A 13,339-nucleotide genomic window follows, 5' to 3' on the forward strand; every position below is an offset into this window, starting at 1 on the left:
TCCATGGACTTCATTACTGACCTACCACCCTCAGAGGGGAAAACATGTATCTGGGTGGTGGTGGACAGGTTCAGTAAGCAATGTCATTTCGTTCCCCTCTCTGGATTACCTAATTCAGAAACTCTGAGTAAGTTGTTTATTGTTCATGTGATAAGGCTGCATGGCGCTCCAGAGAATATCGTGTCCGACCGAGGTACCCAGTTTGTTTCCAAATTCTGGAGGGCATTCTGCAAACGTATTGGTATTGAATTATCCTTCTCCTCCGCTTACCACCCTGAGACCAATGGTCAAACGGAGCGTACCAACCAGGCTCTAGAGCAATATCTTCGCTGCTATGTCTCGGAACATCAGTCTGATTGGGCGGAACATCTCCCATTAGCTGAGTTCGCTCTAAATAACCAATACCAGGAATCTATCAAAACCACCCCGTTCTTCTGCAATCATGGTTTGCACCCACGTTTTGGTTCCTTTTCGGCCAAGATGTCGGAGCTTCCGGGAGTAGAGAATTCCATACGTAACTTAAGGACAATCTGGTCAGAGGTGAACACAAACTTGAAAGGGTCCCAGGTCAGGCAGGCTTCGGCCGCAAATAAACGGAGGTCCACGGGGCCGCACCTAGGAGTTGGGGACAAAGTTTGGCTGTCTACCAGAAACATTAAGCTTAAGGTGCCGTCTGCCAAACTGGGGCCCAGGTTTATTGGTCCCTACGAGATATTAGAAGTAATTAACCCGGTAGCCTTTCGTTTAAAGCTCCCTCAGGCTTTTAAAATTCCTAATGTTTTCCACAAATCCCTTCTCAAGGTGTACCGCTCCCCAATTCGTCCCGTCCAATCCCCTCCTCCTCCAGTTTTGGTCAAGGGTGCCTTGGAGTACGAAGTCCAGGGCATCCTTGATTCCCGTTTAGTGAGAAAGTCTGTGCAATATTTAGTTCATTGGAAAGGCTATGGCCCAGAGGAGAGGTCCTGGGTCCCCGCTAGTGACATTCATGCCAAGGGGTTGATTAGAAGGTTTCACCTCCTTCACCCTGATAAACCGGGTTTTGAGGGTCCGGAGGCCCCTCTTGGAGGGGGGGGTACTGTCACGTTTCCGCCAGACTTAGGGCCTGCTGTTCCGGTCGCGGCCACTAGGAGGCGCCGTACCGCCACTTTATCGTCAGACTCAGGGACGGCTGTTCCTGCCTCGGCCACTGGAAGGGGCCGTGGTTCTGTCACGTCAGGCTCAGAGCCTACTGTCCCGGCTTTAGCCTCTAGGAGGCGCCGGTCTGTCACGTCGCCGTTAAATTCTGGGTCTGCTGCTCCTGTCGTGGTCACTAGGAGGCGCTATGGCTCGCCCGGGAGTTATGGTGCTGACAGAGTAAGGGCACCTGCGCAGGCATCTGGTGGACGCAGGCTCCGCCCCTCTGTCAGTCATCAAGAGGTTACTGCATCTCCATCTGGCCTGGTCCTGGGGGCGGTACTGATGACATCATCAGTTCAGGAACCTATGAGGGGTGACCTGATCCCTGAAATACCTTGGGACTGGTCTTGCAAGCCGCCGGATATATTCTTGGTTCCCCCCGTGTGTTACTGTGCGAATTACTTTCTGACTGACTCTGACTTTGACCTGGACTTCTGACTCTCCTTCTGCCTAACGATTCTGTACCTCTGCTACTCTTCTGGTTTATGACTTTCGGCCTGAATCTGACTCTGCCTCTGCCTAACGATTCTGTACCTCTGCTACTCTCCTGGTTTATGACTCTCGGCCTGAATCTGACTCTGCTTCTGTCTACCGTTTTTGTACCATTGCTGTCCGACTGGTTTAGACTTGCATATCTCCACGTTTGTGTCCCGTATTGGAACACCTTTCTGGCGACCGTCCTGCTCTGGTCACTGCTCCTATTCAGACAGCGCCTCCTGGGCTCTGCTATAAATCCAGATCCCTGTATAGGGGTAAAGGGTATCAGTGTTTCTCGGGGTGTTGCCTGGCTGCAGCCCAGACCCGCAGGCAGACGTCACATCAGCATTATTCACCATCATAAAGCCATCAGGAGAATCCCACTCTACAATAAATCTGAACCCCTGGAGGAGTGGCGATTCTTGCTTGAAGGAGTTATGCACCCGGTGGTTATATACAATGACCACAAGAATCTAGCATAGCTGCAGTCCGCACAGCGGCTAAATCCACGGAAAGCCAGGTGATCTTTTTTCTGCTCACACTTTAACTTTATTCTCCATATCCGGCCGTCAGATAAGAAAGTCAAGGTGGACGTACTCTCTAGGTCCTTTCTGTCTTCCGATCAGGAGAAGCCTCAACACATCAATAAAAGCCCTACAAAATTGTTACTGTCACTTTGCTGGATTTGTCTCGGGTCCCATCAGGAAAAACTTTTGCTTCTGAATCAGACAGAAAGCGGTTCTTCACTGGGGTCATTCCTCTAAATTGGCTGGTCATGATGGACAGAAGAAAACGGTTGTCCTCATTTCCCGGCATTATTGGTAGTCGACCTTGCGCTAGAATATTGCGGATTTTGTCTCGACCTGTCCCTTTTTGTACCCAGAACAAGACTCCTAAACAGCTTCAGACCAGGTGGTTACTTCCTTTGCCCATACCATCTCCTCCCTGTCTGCATATCATGAAGGGTTTCATTACTGATCTTCCTGTGTCTGCCGCATGTATGGCCCAATGCACTACACTATCCAGTCGCTCGTCTGCTCCTGTGCTTATTGAGAATTTCATACTACATATTTTTCCCCTCCAGAAGCACTCTCCTTGTGGCTGTTTAATTTCTTACAGGTAACACACATTTTTTTACAGAATTCTTTCCTTTGGTACCATGCTTACACACATGCAGTAATCAAGAAAAATAGTGTGCACTCAAGTCTTATTATTGAGGTGCAGGTGTAACGGACCTGTAGGTCCTATTACCAATAATAATATAGAATCACCGCACACTCAGAGAAATATAATGCCAACAAGACTTGAGTGCACGCTATTTTTCTTGATTACGTTGTTACATTGGCGCTTGCACCAGTCTATTCCCTATTTCTACATGTCTACTGACACGTTTGCATATGATTTGGCCACTTGTTCCAATATCTTGGCTCAAGTTACTAGTTCCAATGAATTCTTGAGAACTCCGGTCCAAGAACTAAGGACTAGAGACTACGAAAAAGCAAAACGCAAACTAATTTCATATGACCTGCATTGTACCACATTAGCTGAATACCATAGACAGAGTAAAATTCCTAGGGGACTCAGGAGCAATCTCCGCCCCACTCTCTTCTCTGATAATACAGAGTATTGTGATAAATACAAAAAAATACTCAACAAGTGTTCCTTAGACATCATTATATTGACAGTAGAATATCTTCAGAGGGCTATTGTGGAAACTAAGCAGAATATACAGGCTATTGAAGCGCAACTTTCCACCTCTATTTCCTCAACTGAGTGGTCATCATTGAAATCCAAAACCGATAAAATCCTGTCCGAACATCAAAAGTCTCTACAGGAACGTAAGAGACAGAAGTTTCAACGTGACTCAGACGATTATTCTATGAACAGAGTATACAGATGGAACGATACATCTGCTACTACGGGCCAATGGCGCAGATCCCGTTACCAACGTGGAAATGGGTCCTTCAGTTCCGGGAGCGAGTCCTCCATGAATTCTGGCAGACAACGTTTTTTAGGACGGGGCCGTCGAGGGGACCCGCGAACCACAGACCCACCAGGCGAGGCAGGAGAAAGAATGGCAACGCGTTCACAGGTGAGACACCAGATGCAGTATCAGACCTGGTGATCAACATTTCGGACTATCTCCTCTCTCCCTCTGAGCTCTCGTTGCTTCAGAAGGGACTATCTTTCTGCCCCACTCCTAAGTGGGATGCATTTCAACTTGAGAAGGATCTCAAGAGGTTTTACCGGACAGTTAGACTTAAAACCCACTTTGGCTTATCTCCTAACCCTATGGGCGAGAGATCTCCAATACCGGGTGATGTTCAGATTCCGGAATTGTCTATTTCTACACTTGGTCTTCGCAGTCCAAGTAAATTTTGTCCTCCTTGCACATATCATGCGACGGAGACATTTATTTCATTAGTGGACCGTGAGGTTAAAATGCTGTCCCACCAGGCACAACTCGGTCTCTTCCCTACTCACTCCAATCTATCACCTGCTGAGAAACAGGCTCTTAACTCTATTAACAGCAATAAGAACATTATAATTAAACCGGCTGATAAAGGCGGTGCCTTAGTTGTCATGAACTACATGGATTACAACAGGGAAGTGAATAGACAACTATCTGATACCAGCACTTATGGGATTATTCCTAGGGATCCGCTTTCCACTATCACTCACAAGATTAGGAACCTTACTAAAACATACTTGGACCGTCACACAATTGATCAAAAAACTGCCAGTTTCCTTGTGAACCCTCATCCAATTACACCAGTGTTTTATATACTTCCAAAGATACATAAATCTCTAGAAAATCCGCCAGGCAGACCGATTGTCGCATCTACCGACTCTGTTTTATCCCCACTATCCATCTTTCTCGAGAAAATATTCACACCCCTAGTTAAACAGACTAGATCCTTCCTTCTAGATATGGGTCAATTCCTAAATATCATTAAACAGCTAGGCAAGGTACCCCCGGGCAGTATTCTCACCACCCTAGATGTCAATAGCCTCTACACTTCAATCACCCATGACAAAGGGATTGAAGCTGCAAAATTTTTACTCAATTCCTCAGAACTGTCAACAGACTCAATACAGTTTTGTCTAGATCTTCTCAGTCTTGTATTACATGAGAACTACTTTTTGTACGAGGATACCTATTATATACAGAAGTGCGGGACTGCGATGGGCGCGAACATAGCGCCGGCGTATGCTAATGCCTACATGAACTACTTCGAGATCAATCATGTGTTCTGTAATGATCTTTTTTTACAATATGCTATAGAATATCACCGCTATATCGATGATATCTTCTTTATTTGGACAGGAACCACATTATCATTACATGACTTCTACCTACACCTCAATTCCATCCGTCCAGAATTACAGTTCACACTACATTTCAATATGGAATCGGTCCCTTTTCTAGATACAAAAGTTTTACAAGATAGTGAGGGGAATCTCTCCACAGATTTATACTGTAAACCAACGGATGCCAACAGTCTTCTACACTATTCGAGTTGTCACCCAAAGGCCACCAAGAATAGTCTTCCACGCTCACAATTTAATAGGGTGGCACGTATCGTCTCTGATCATGATATTCGTAATGAGAAACTTGATATTATGACAAAAAAATTTAAGGACAGATGTTATCCAGCAAAACTACTTGAGGTTGAAAAACAACGGGTATTAACCCCTTCATCTCCTCTACCGAGGACATGTGCAAAAGAAAGAATCCCATTTGTACATACTTTCCATCCACTAATGCCCAGAGTTTATTCTATTATCAAAAAACACTGGCCCCTCCTCTTTAAGGCTTACCCTGACGTCGGCTCTTTTGAAGCACCAGTTTTAATTTGCACTAAACGCCCTACTAATATTCGCGATAAAGTGGTTAGGGCTGACATAGGCAGTAAACTTCCTACAACTACGCAGAGGCTAATTGCCCCTCGCCGTTGCGGCACATTCCCTTGTCTGAGTTGCGCAGCCTGTTCGAATGTGATTAGGTCAGACAGTATTACTCATCCAAGGACAGGTAAATCCTTCCCTATACGTGGCTACTATACATGTGATTCGAACTTTGTGGTTTACCTGGTAAAATGCCCATGTGGCCTCCTCTACGTAGGGGAAACAACCCAGCATGTTAAGGACCGCATTGCCAGCCACAAATCAACAATTAGGTGTCAAAAAAACTGGTTACCTTTACCTGAACATTTCACTAAATATCGACATTCAGTGGCACAATTAAAATTTCAGGTAATCGAGCATGTACCACGCCCAAGGAGAGGGGGCGACCATGTTAAATTATTAAGAGAGAGAGAAACCTATTGGATACACAAGTTAGACACTCTAGCCCCTAAGGGGCTGAATAGGGAGATAGACTGGCTCCTATAACTGCTAATAACCTTTTCCCTGCTTCTTCTGTTATTTTTCAGACTCGCTAACTTGCTATTACCCTAGGTGAGTTTTGCTCCGCCCACTGGACTCTTATTTTGGATTTTTTATTTTTTATTTTTAATTTTCATTTTTTAGTCTTATCTTTTATTTTCTACTTTATTTTCTTCATAACCCTATATATACAATGCATGCATATTTAACTAGTTGCGCATGGTCAGCAACATTGTTGGTTTTTTATTTTTATTTTTATTTTTTATTTATTTTATTTCCATTTTGTTTTTTCATTTTTTATTCCCTATTTTTATTTTTATTTTTACTTTTATTTTTTAATTTCATTCGCTTATTCCTCTTATTTACCATTTTTGTTTTTTGTTTTCTATTATTCTCTGTTTTTCCTTTTGCATATTTCATTTTCTTTTCATGGTTTATTGTTTTCCATATGCCTGCTTATATATTAGCTTCTCTTATTATTATTTTTTTGCAATACTATATTTTTTTGCAATACTATGATGTTGTCCACATGTCATACAATTATAGCCTCTACGCACTTTACACACACTATTCGGCGCTATCAGATAAACTACAGGGACGCCAATCTGCTGATCACCCTGACAACCATCACAGACATGCGCAGTGTCTATACTAAGACAGCGCGACGTCACTTCCGGTTCAGGGGTTTTACTTCCGGCCGGATGCGGCCACCTGGGCTCCCATATAAATACAGCCACATACAGAGGGTTATAGCATGACGCCATTGCAGCCAGGCGCGGGAGCGCCGCTTTACAGCACTAAAATCACAGGTAACTCTCCTTCCAAATGACATCTATATTAGAGCGCTATTACATAGTAATTTACTGACATTTTGCACATTATGCGCAACACACATAGTAATGTGAGATGTCCTGCATTCTTTTAAGAGCGTTGCTTAAAATGGCCATCTTGTGTGGATTTATTTATCTCATTATACTATTTAGACACTCTGTGGGCAAGTACTTTTTGATGACATTACCATATACTTAGTCCTTTTTAATATCATCATGATCAATAGGAGCATAAGTCTTCTCATCACAAGGATGGTATTTATGCTTTTCTCCCCATAATGCTGATGCACTATACACCACACACAGATAACCAAACCAGAATAACTACGGTTACAACTTTATCTATTTTTCTATTTTTACTAACCATGATGTTGACGAATTCCTTTCAGCCGTTTTACTTGGGCTTTTCTCTTGGGAGTTCTCTTGCAATCTATTCAAAAGATTTGAAAACGGATTCAGGTAATCCTTTTCTTTCCCCCTATTCCCCTTATTCTATTGAGTATGGTACTAGTTTTCTGGGCTTTTGCTCCAGCTTCGTACATCAATGTTCTCTGTGAAAGCAGTATAATGTCTATGTATATATGTTTTTATCACTGTATTATATTTGGATGATGTTTATTTGGTGTTGTATATTCTCTTTTCTGTTTTTTCTGCAATTGTTTTTTGGTCTCTGTATATATTTTGATGTATTTTTCTCTATTTTGCAGCGATAAACTGATAAAGGCTCGGGCTGAGCCGAAACGTCGTTATATATATCGCTTCTATCTAGTGCTCTATATTCTTTTTTGGCTCCCACATGTTTTGTACATAATAAAATGAACACTTGTTGGCATTATATTTCTCTGAGTGTGCGGTGATTCTATATTACACACATGCAGTAGCGTAGCTACCGGGGGGGCAGAGGGGGCGGTGACCCCGGGCCCCGCACTCTGAGGGGGCCCACCTGGGCTATGCTGCTGTAACTATCTGCGGCAGAGCAAGGAGAATTGATCATCTTCCTGCTTTGCTAAGTTCTCTTCAGTGTGCATGTGGGTCGCCCTCCCAGGGTTGTGGGGTACTCGGTACCGGGCCGGTGTCAGCGGGATGTGTCACAGCAGCGGTGACCTGGTCCGTGGCCCTGGGCGCCCAAGTATTAGGGGAGATTGAATGGTGGAATGTAGTTAGATGAATAGTTTGTGACGCCACCTGTGGTGCTCGGCAAAGGAGGTGTTAAGCCGACGCTGCAGACAGATCCTCTGGGACAGATGGTGTGGTGCAGCCAGTGATGTTATAGCCCTCCACAGGCAGGGCTGTTGTCCCAGGGCAGAATAAGTGAAGTGACACTTAGATAGTGTAGTGTCTGGCGCAGGGAATGTAGCAGTGCCAGGCAGGCAGACGCAGGAATGAATGGAGGACACCAGGGCTTGTAGTTCCAAAGCTTTACTCACAGTCCGTGCCGCGTCCTCCGAGTCAGGGACTCAGTCAACCTCCAGGCAAGATGGAATGCCCCCTTCCAACACTCTACCAACATGTGCCTTTTCTGAACGTCTCCTCTTATAGCGCCTTTAAGTGTGAAGTACTCCTAGTACTGAGTTACACTGGAGTTCCTCCTGACAGATGTTCCCAAGAACTCTACTTGTACGGCAGACAGCTGTAGCCTGCTTCGGGGACTCCTTACTCCTGAGTCCCGGCTCACTATCCAAGCTGCTGTTGTGCCCCCAAGTCTTAGATGGGATTAGTGCATTTACAGCACACTACTCCACCTGTGTCTGCTGCAGAACCATTAGTGTCCATACAACCTCGGGGACCGGGCTACGGCCTTGCGCTTAGAACTTCTAAGCAGGGTTCTTCCTCTAACCCACGTCCTCTCTGTTCTCTTCTACTTCTTCGTTCCATACTACTCTTTCCCTCCTATGGAAGATCAGGTTTCAGTTCAATGTCTTTCTCCTTCTTTCCTTTCCCGTGCCAGCTGGCTCAGATCACTGAGGCAGCTGCAGCACTCCTTCCTCCATCCCTCTTCCAGGGATCTCCTTTCCTCACTCCTCTCTGAGTGACTTCCTCCCTCAGACTAGCCTGTAATCCTAAACCTCCCCGCTCTTTTATGTATTCTAACTCCACCCGTCTCCCAGCACGTTTAGTGTTCCAAGCAGGGAACCACCAAAGGTGCTCTGCTACACTCTAAGCAAGGAGCCGCAATGTGGCTTTGCTGAACTACTGTGTTGTGTGGGATGCAGATGTTGGAGCGTGGTCAGGAGCCCCCAACTTACCTGGATGGTGGGGCACCACACCTCAGGAGGAGGTGCAGTACCTCTGTGGCGACTGAGCCTCAGGGGCGCCACACACGCACTGCACAGGACCTGTGATGAGGTCACAGGAGGGAAGGAGTCAGGGGTCACATGATCAGGGGCCTCAGAGTGCTAGTTTTCATCCTGCTGCATGAGGGAAGTTTATGTGTGGGGTTTGAAGGGGTTTACAGGGTGCATGTAGCAGAGCTGTGTGTGTACAAGGTGTACGGAGCGGAGCCGTGTGTGTACGAATCTTACGGAGTGGAGCCGTGTGTGTACGAGGTGTACGGAGCGGAGCCGCGTGTGTACGAGGTGTATGGAGCAGAGCCGTGTGTGTACGAGGTGTACGGAGCGGAGCCATGTGTGTACGAGGTGTACGGAGTGGAGCCATGTGTGTACGAGGTGTACAGAGCGGAGCCGTGTGTGTATGAGGTGTACGGAGTGGAGCCCTGTGTGTATGGAGCAGAGCCGTGTGTTTACGTGGTGTACGTAGCGGAGCCGTGTGTGTGCGAGGTGTACGGAGTGGAGCCGTGTGTGTACGAGGTGTATGGAGCGGAGCCGTGTGTGTATGAGGTGTACGGAGTGGAGCCCTGTGTGTACGGTGCAGAGCCGTGTGTTTACGTGGTGTACGGAGCGGAGCCGTGTGTGTACGAGGTGTACGGAGCGGAGCCGTGTGTGTATGAGGTGTACAGAGTGGAGCCCTGTGTGTACGGAGCAGAGCCGTGTGTTTATGTGGTGTACGTAGCGGAGCCCTGTGTGTACGAGGTGTACGGAGCGGAGCCCTGTGTGTACGAGGTGTACGGAGCGGAGCCCTGTGTGTACGAGGTGTACGGAGCGGAGCCCTGTGTGTACGAGGTGTACGGAGCGGAGCCTTGTGTGTATGAGGTGTACGGAGCGGAGCCCTGTGTGTACGGAGTGTACGGAGCAGAGCCTTGTGTTTACGTGGTGTACGTAGCGGAGCCGTGTGTGTACGAGGTGTACGGAGCGGAGCAGTGTGTGTACGAGGTGTACGGAGTGGAGCCCTGTGTGTATGGTGCAGAGCCGTGTGTTTACGTGGTGTACGTAGCGGAGCCGTGTGTGTACGAGGTATGCGGAGCAGAGCCGTGTGTGTACGAGGTATGCGGAGCGGAGCCGTGTGTGTGCGAGGTGTACGGAGTGGAGCCGTGTGTGTACGAGGTGTATGGAGCGGAGCCGTGTGTGTATGAGGTGTGCGGAGTGGAGCCCTGTGTGTACGGTGCAGAGCCGTGTGTTTACGTGGTGTACGGAGCGGAGCCGTGTGTGTACGAGGTGTACGGAGCGGAGCCGTGTGTGTATGAGGTGTACAGAGTGGAGCCCTGTGTGTACGGAGCAGAGCCGTGTGTTTATGTGGTGTACGTAGCGGAGCCGTGTGTTTATGTGGTGTACGGAGCGGAGCCCTGTGTGTACGAGGTGTACGGAGCGGAGCCCTGTGTGTACGAGGTGTACGGAGCGGAGCCCTGTGTGTACGAGGTGTACGGAGCGGAGCCTTGTGTGTATGAGGTGTACGGAGCGGAGCCCTGTGTGTACGGAGTGTACGGAGCAGAGCCTTGTGTTTACGTGGTGTACGTAGCGGAGCCGTGTGTGTACGAGGTGTACGGAGCGGAGCAGTGTGTGTACGAGGTGTACGGAGTGGAGCCCTGTGTGTATGGTGCAGAGCCGTGTGTTTACGTGGTGTACGTAGCGGAGCCGTGTGTGTACGAGGTATGCGGAGCAGAGCCGTGTGTGTACGAGGTATGCGGAGCGGAGCCGTGTGTGTACGAGGTGTACGGAGCGGAGCCGTGTGTGTATGAGGTGTACGGAGTGGAGCCCTGTGTGTACGGAGCAGAGCCGTGTGTTTATGTAGTGTTCGTAGCGGAGCCGTGTGTGTACGAAGTGTACGGAGCGGAGCCGTGTGTGTACGAGGTGTATGGAGCGGAGCCCTGTGTGTACGAGGTGTTCGGAGCGGAGCCGTGTGTGTATGAGGCATACGGAGCGGAGCCGTGTGTTTACGAGGTGTATGGAGCGGAGCCGTGTGTGTATGAGGTTTACGGAGCGGAGCCCTGTGTGTACGGAGTGTACGGAGCAGAGCCGTGTGTTTACGTGGTGTACGTAGCGGAGCCGTGTGTATGAGGTGTATGGAGCGGAGCCGTGTGTGTACGAGGTGTGCGGAGCTGTGTGTGTACGAGGTGTACGGAGTGGTGATGTGTACAAGGTGTACGTAGCGGAGCCGTATGTATACGAGGTGTACGGAACTGAGCCCTGTGTGTACAAAGTGTACGGAGCTGAGCCGTGTGTGTACGGGGTGTATGGAGTGGAGCCATGTGTGTACGGGGTGTATGGAGCAGAGCCGCGTGTGTACGAAGTATTCGGAGCTGAGCCGTGTGTGTACGGAGCGGAGTAGAGCCATGGGTGTACGGAGTGGAGTCGTGTGTGTATGGCGTGGAGCTGCGTGTGTACAGAGTGGAGCCGCGTGTGTACGAGTTGTAGAGAGCGGAACCGCGTGTGTACGAGGTGTATGGAGCAAAGCCACATGTGTACAAGGTTTACGGAGTGGAGCCATGTGTGTACAAGGGGTTTACAGGGTGCATGTAGCAGAGCTGTGTGTGTACAAGATATACGGAGCGGAGCCGTGTGTGTACGAAGTGTACGGAGCGGAGCCGTGTGTGTACGGAGCGGAGCCGTGTGTGTACGAGGTGTACGGAGTGGAGCCATGTGTGTACGAGGTGTACGGAGCGGAGCCGTGTGTGTACGAAGTGTACGGAGCGGAGCCGCGTGTGTACAAGTTGTACGGAGCAGAGCCATGTGTGTACGAGGTGTACGGAGCAGAGCCATGTGTGTACGAGGTGTACGGAGCGGAGCCGTGTGTGTACGAGGTGTACGGAGCGGAGCCGTGTGTGTATGAAGTGTACGGAGCAGAGCAATGTGTGTACGAGTTGTACGGAGCGGAGCCGTGTGTGTACGAGGTGTGCGGAGCGGAGCCGTGTGTGTACGAGGTGTACGGAGCGGAGCCGTGCGTGTACGAGGTGTAAGGAGCGGAGCCGTGTGTGTACGAGGTGTATGGAGCGGAGCCGTGTGTGTACGAGGTGTACGGAGCGGAGCCCTGAGTGTACGAGGTGTACGGAGCGGAGCCATGTGTGTACGAGGTGTACGGAGCGGAGCCGTGTGTGTACGAGGTATACGGAGCGGAACCGTGTGTGTACGAGGTGTACAGAGTGGAGCCGTGTGTGTATGAGGTGTACGGAGTGGAGCCCTGTGTGTATAGAGTGTACGGAGCAGAGCCGTGTGTTTACGTGATGTACGTAGCGGAGCCATGTGTGTGCGAGGTGTACGGAGCGGAGCCGTGTGTGTACGAGGTGTGCGGAGCTGTGTGTGTATGAGGTGTACTGAGTGGTGATGTGTACTAGGTGTACATAGCAGAGCCGTATGTGTATGAGGTGTACGGAACTGAGCCCTGTGTGTACAAAGTGTACGGAGCTGAGCCGTGTGTGTACGGGGTGTATGGAGTGGAGCCACATGTGTATGGAGCGGAGCCATGTGTGTATGGGGTGTATGGAGCAGAGCCGCGTGTGTACGAAGTGTTCGGAGCTGAGCCGTGTGTGTACAGAGCGGAGCAGAGCCATGGGTGTACGGAGTGGAGTCGCATGTGTACAGAGTGGAGCAGCGTGTGTACGAGGTGTATGGAGCAAAGCGACATGTGTACAAGGTTTACGGAGTGAAGCCATGTGTGTACTCAGTGGAGCCGTGTGTGTGCGAGGTGTACGGAGCAGAGCCGTATGTGTACGAGGCATAGAAAGTGGAACCGTGTGTGTATGAGGTGTGCGGAGCCATGCGTGTACAAGGTGTATGGTGGGGAGCATTCATACCTCCCAACAGTCCCAATTTTGAGAAAGAGTCTGCCCTGGCCGGGAGCTTACTTTTCCCACGGACATAAGAGTACACAGCGGAGCCCCCAAGGAGCACTTTAAAATTAGCACGTGACATTCCACCAGAAGTGACGTGCTAGAAGCTGAACGGAAATTAGGTAATTTCGGGAGGAGATTGTGACGGAACCATGGAGGCACTTCAGGGAATACTTCAGATCCATCACTGTGTCCTCCTCCTCCAGCACAGACAGCGGGATCACCATGGACACGGGGATGTCGGCCATGTGAGCGGATCATGATATGTCCTGCATCGGGAGGCTCAGGTGGGCACTACAATGGGAGC

General features: G+C 49.0%; 1 protein-coding gene across 2 annotated transcripts in view; it reads left to right on the forward strand.

Annotated features, from left to right (window-relative positions):
- The window catches only part of LOC141082970 (uncharacterized), a 166,741-nt gene extending 159,038 nt beyond the window's left edge, over window positions 1-7,703 (forward strand). Inside the window, exons 2-4 of one of the 2 annotated variants that reach the window (XR_012230617.1) lie at window positions 6,090-6,114; window positions 7,262-7,331; window positions 7,580-7,703. Coding sequence is in view for 1 of the 2 variants with exons in the window: in XM_073567064.1 (XP_073423165.1) it covers window positions 3,550-6,048 (2,499 nt within the window). In the remaining variant the exon portion in view is untranslated. Of the gene's footprint in view, window positions 1-1,315; window positions 6,115-7,261; window positions 7,332-7,579 lie in introns of those variants that run through there. The other variant, XM_073567064.1, reaches the window with a different exon arrangement.
- The last annotated feature ends 5,636 nt before the right edge of the window (window positions 7,704-13,339 follow it).

Source organism: Dendrobates tinctorius, unplaced genomic scaffold (genome assembly GCF_039654945.1).
Source record: "Dendrobates tinctorius isolate UK_male_01 unplaced genomic scaffold, ASM3965494v1 ptg000019l, whole genome shotgun sequence".
Classification (NCBI taxonomy): domain Eukaryota; kingdom Metazoa; phylum Chordata; class Amphibia; order Anura; family Dendrobatidae; genus Dendrobates; species Dendrobates tinctorius.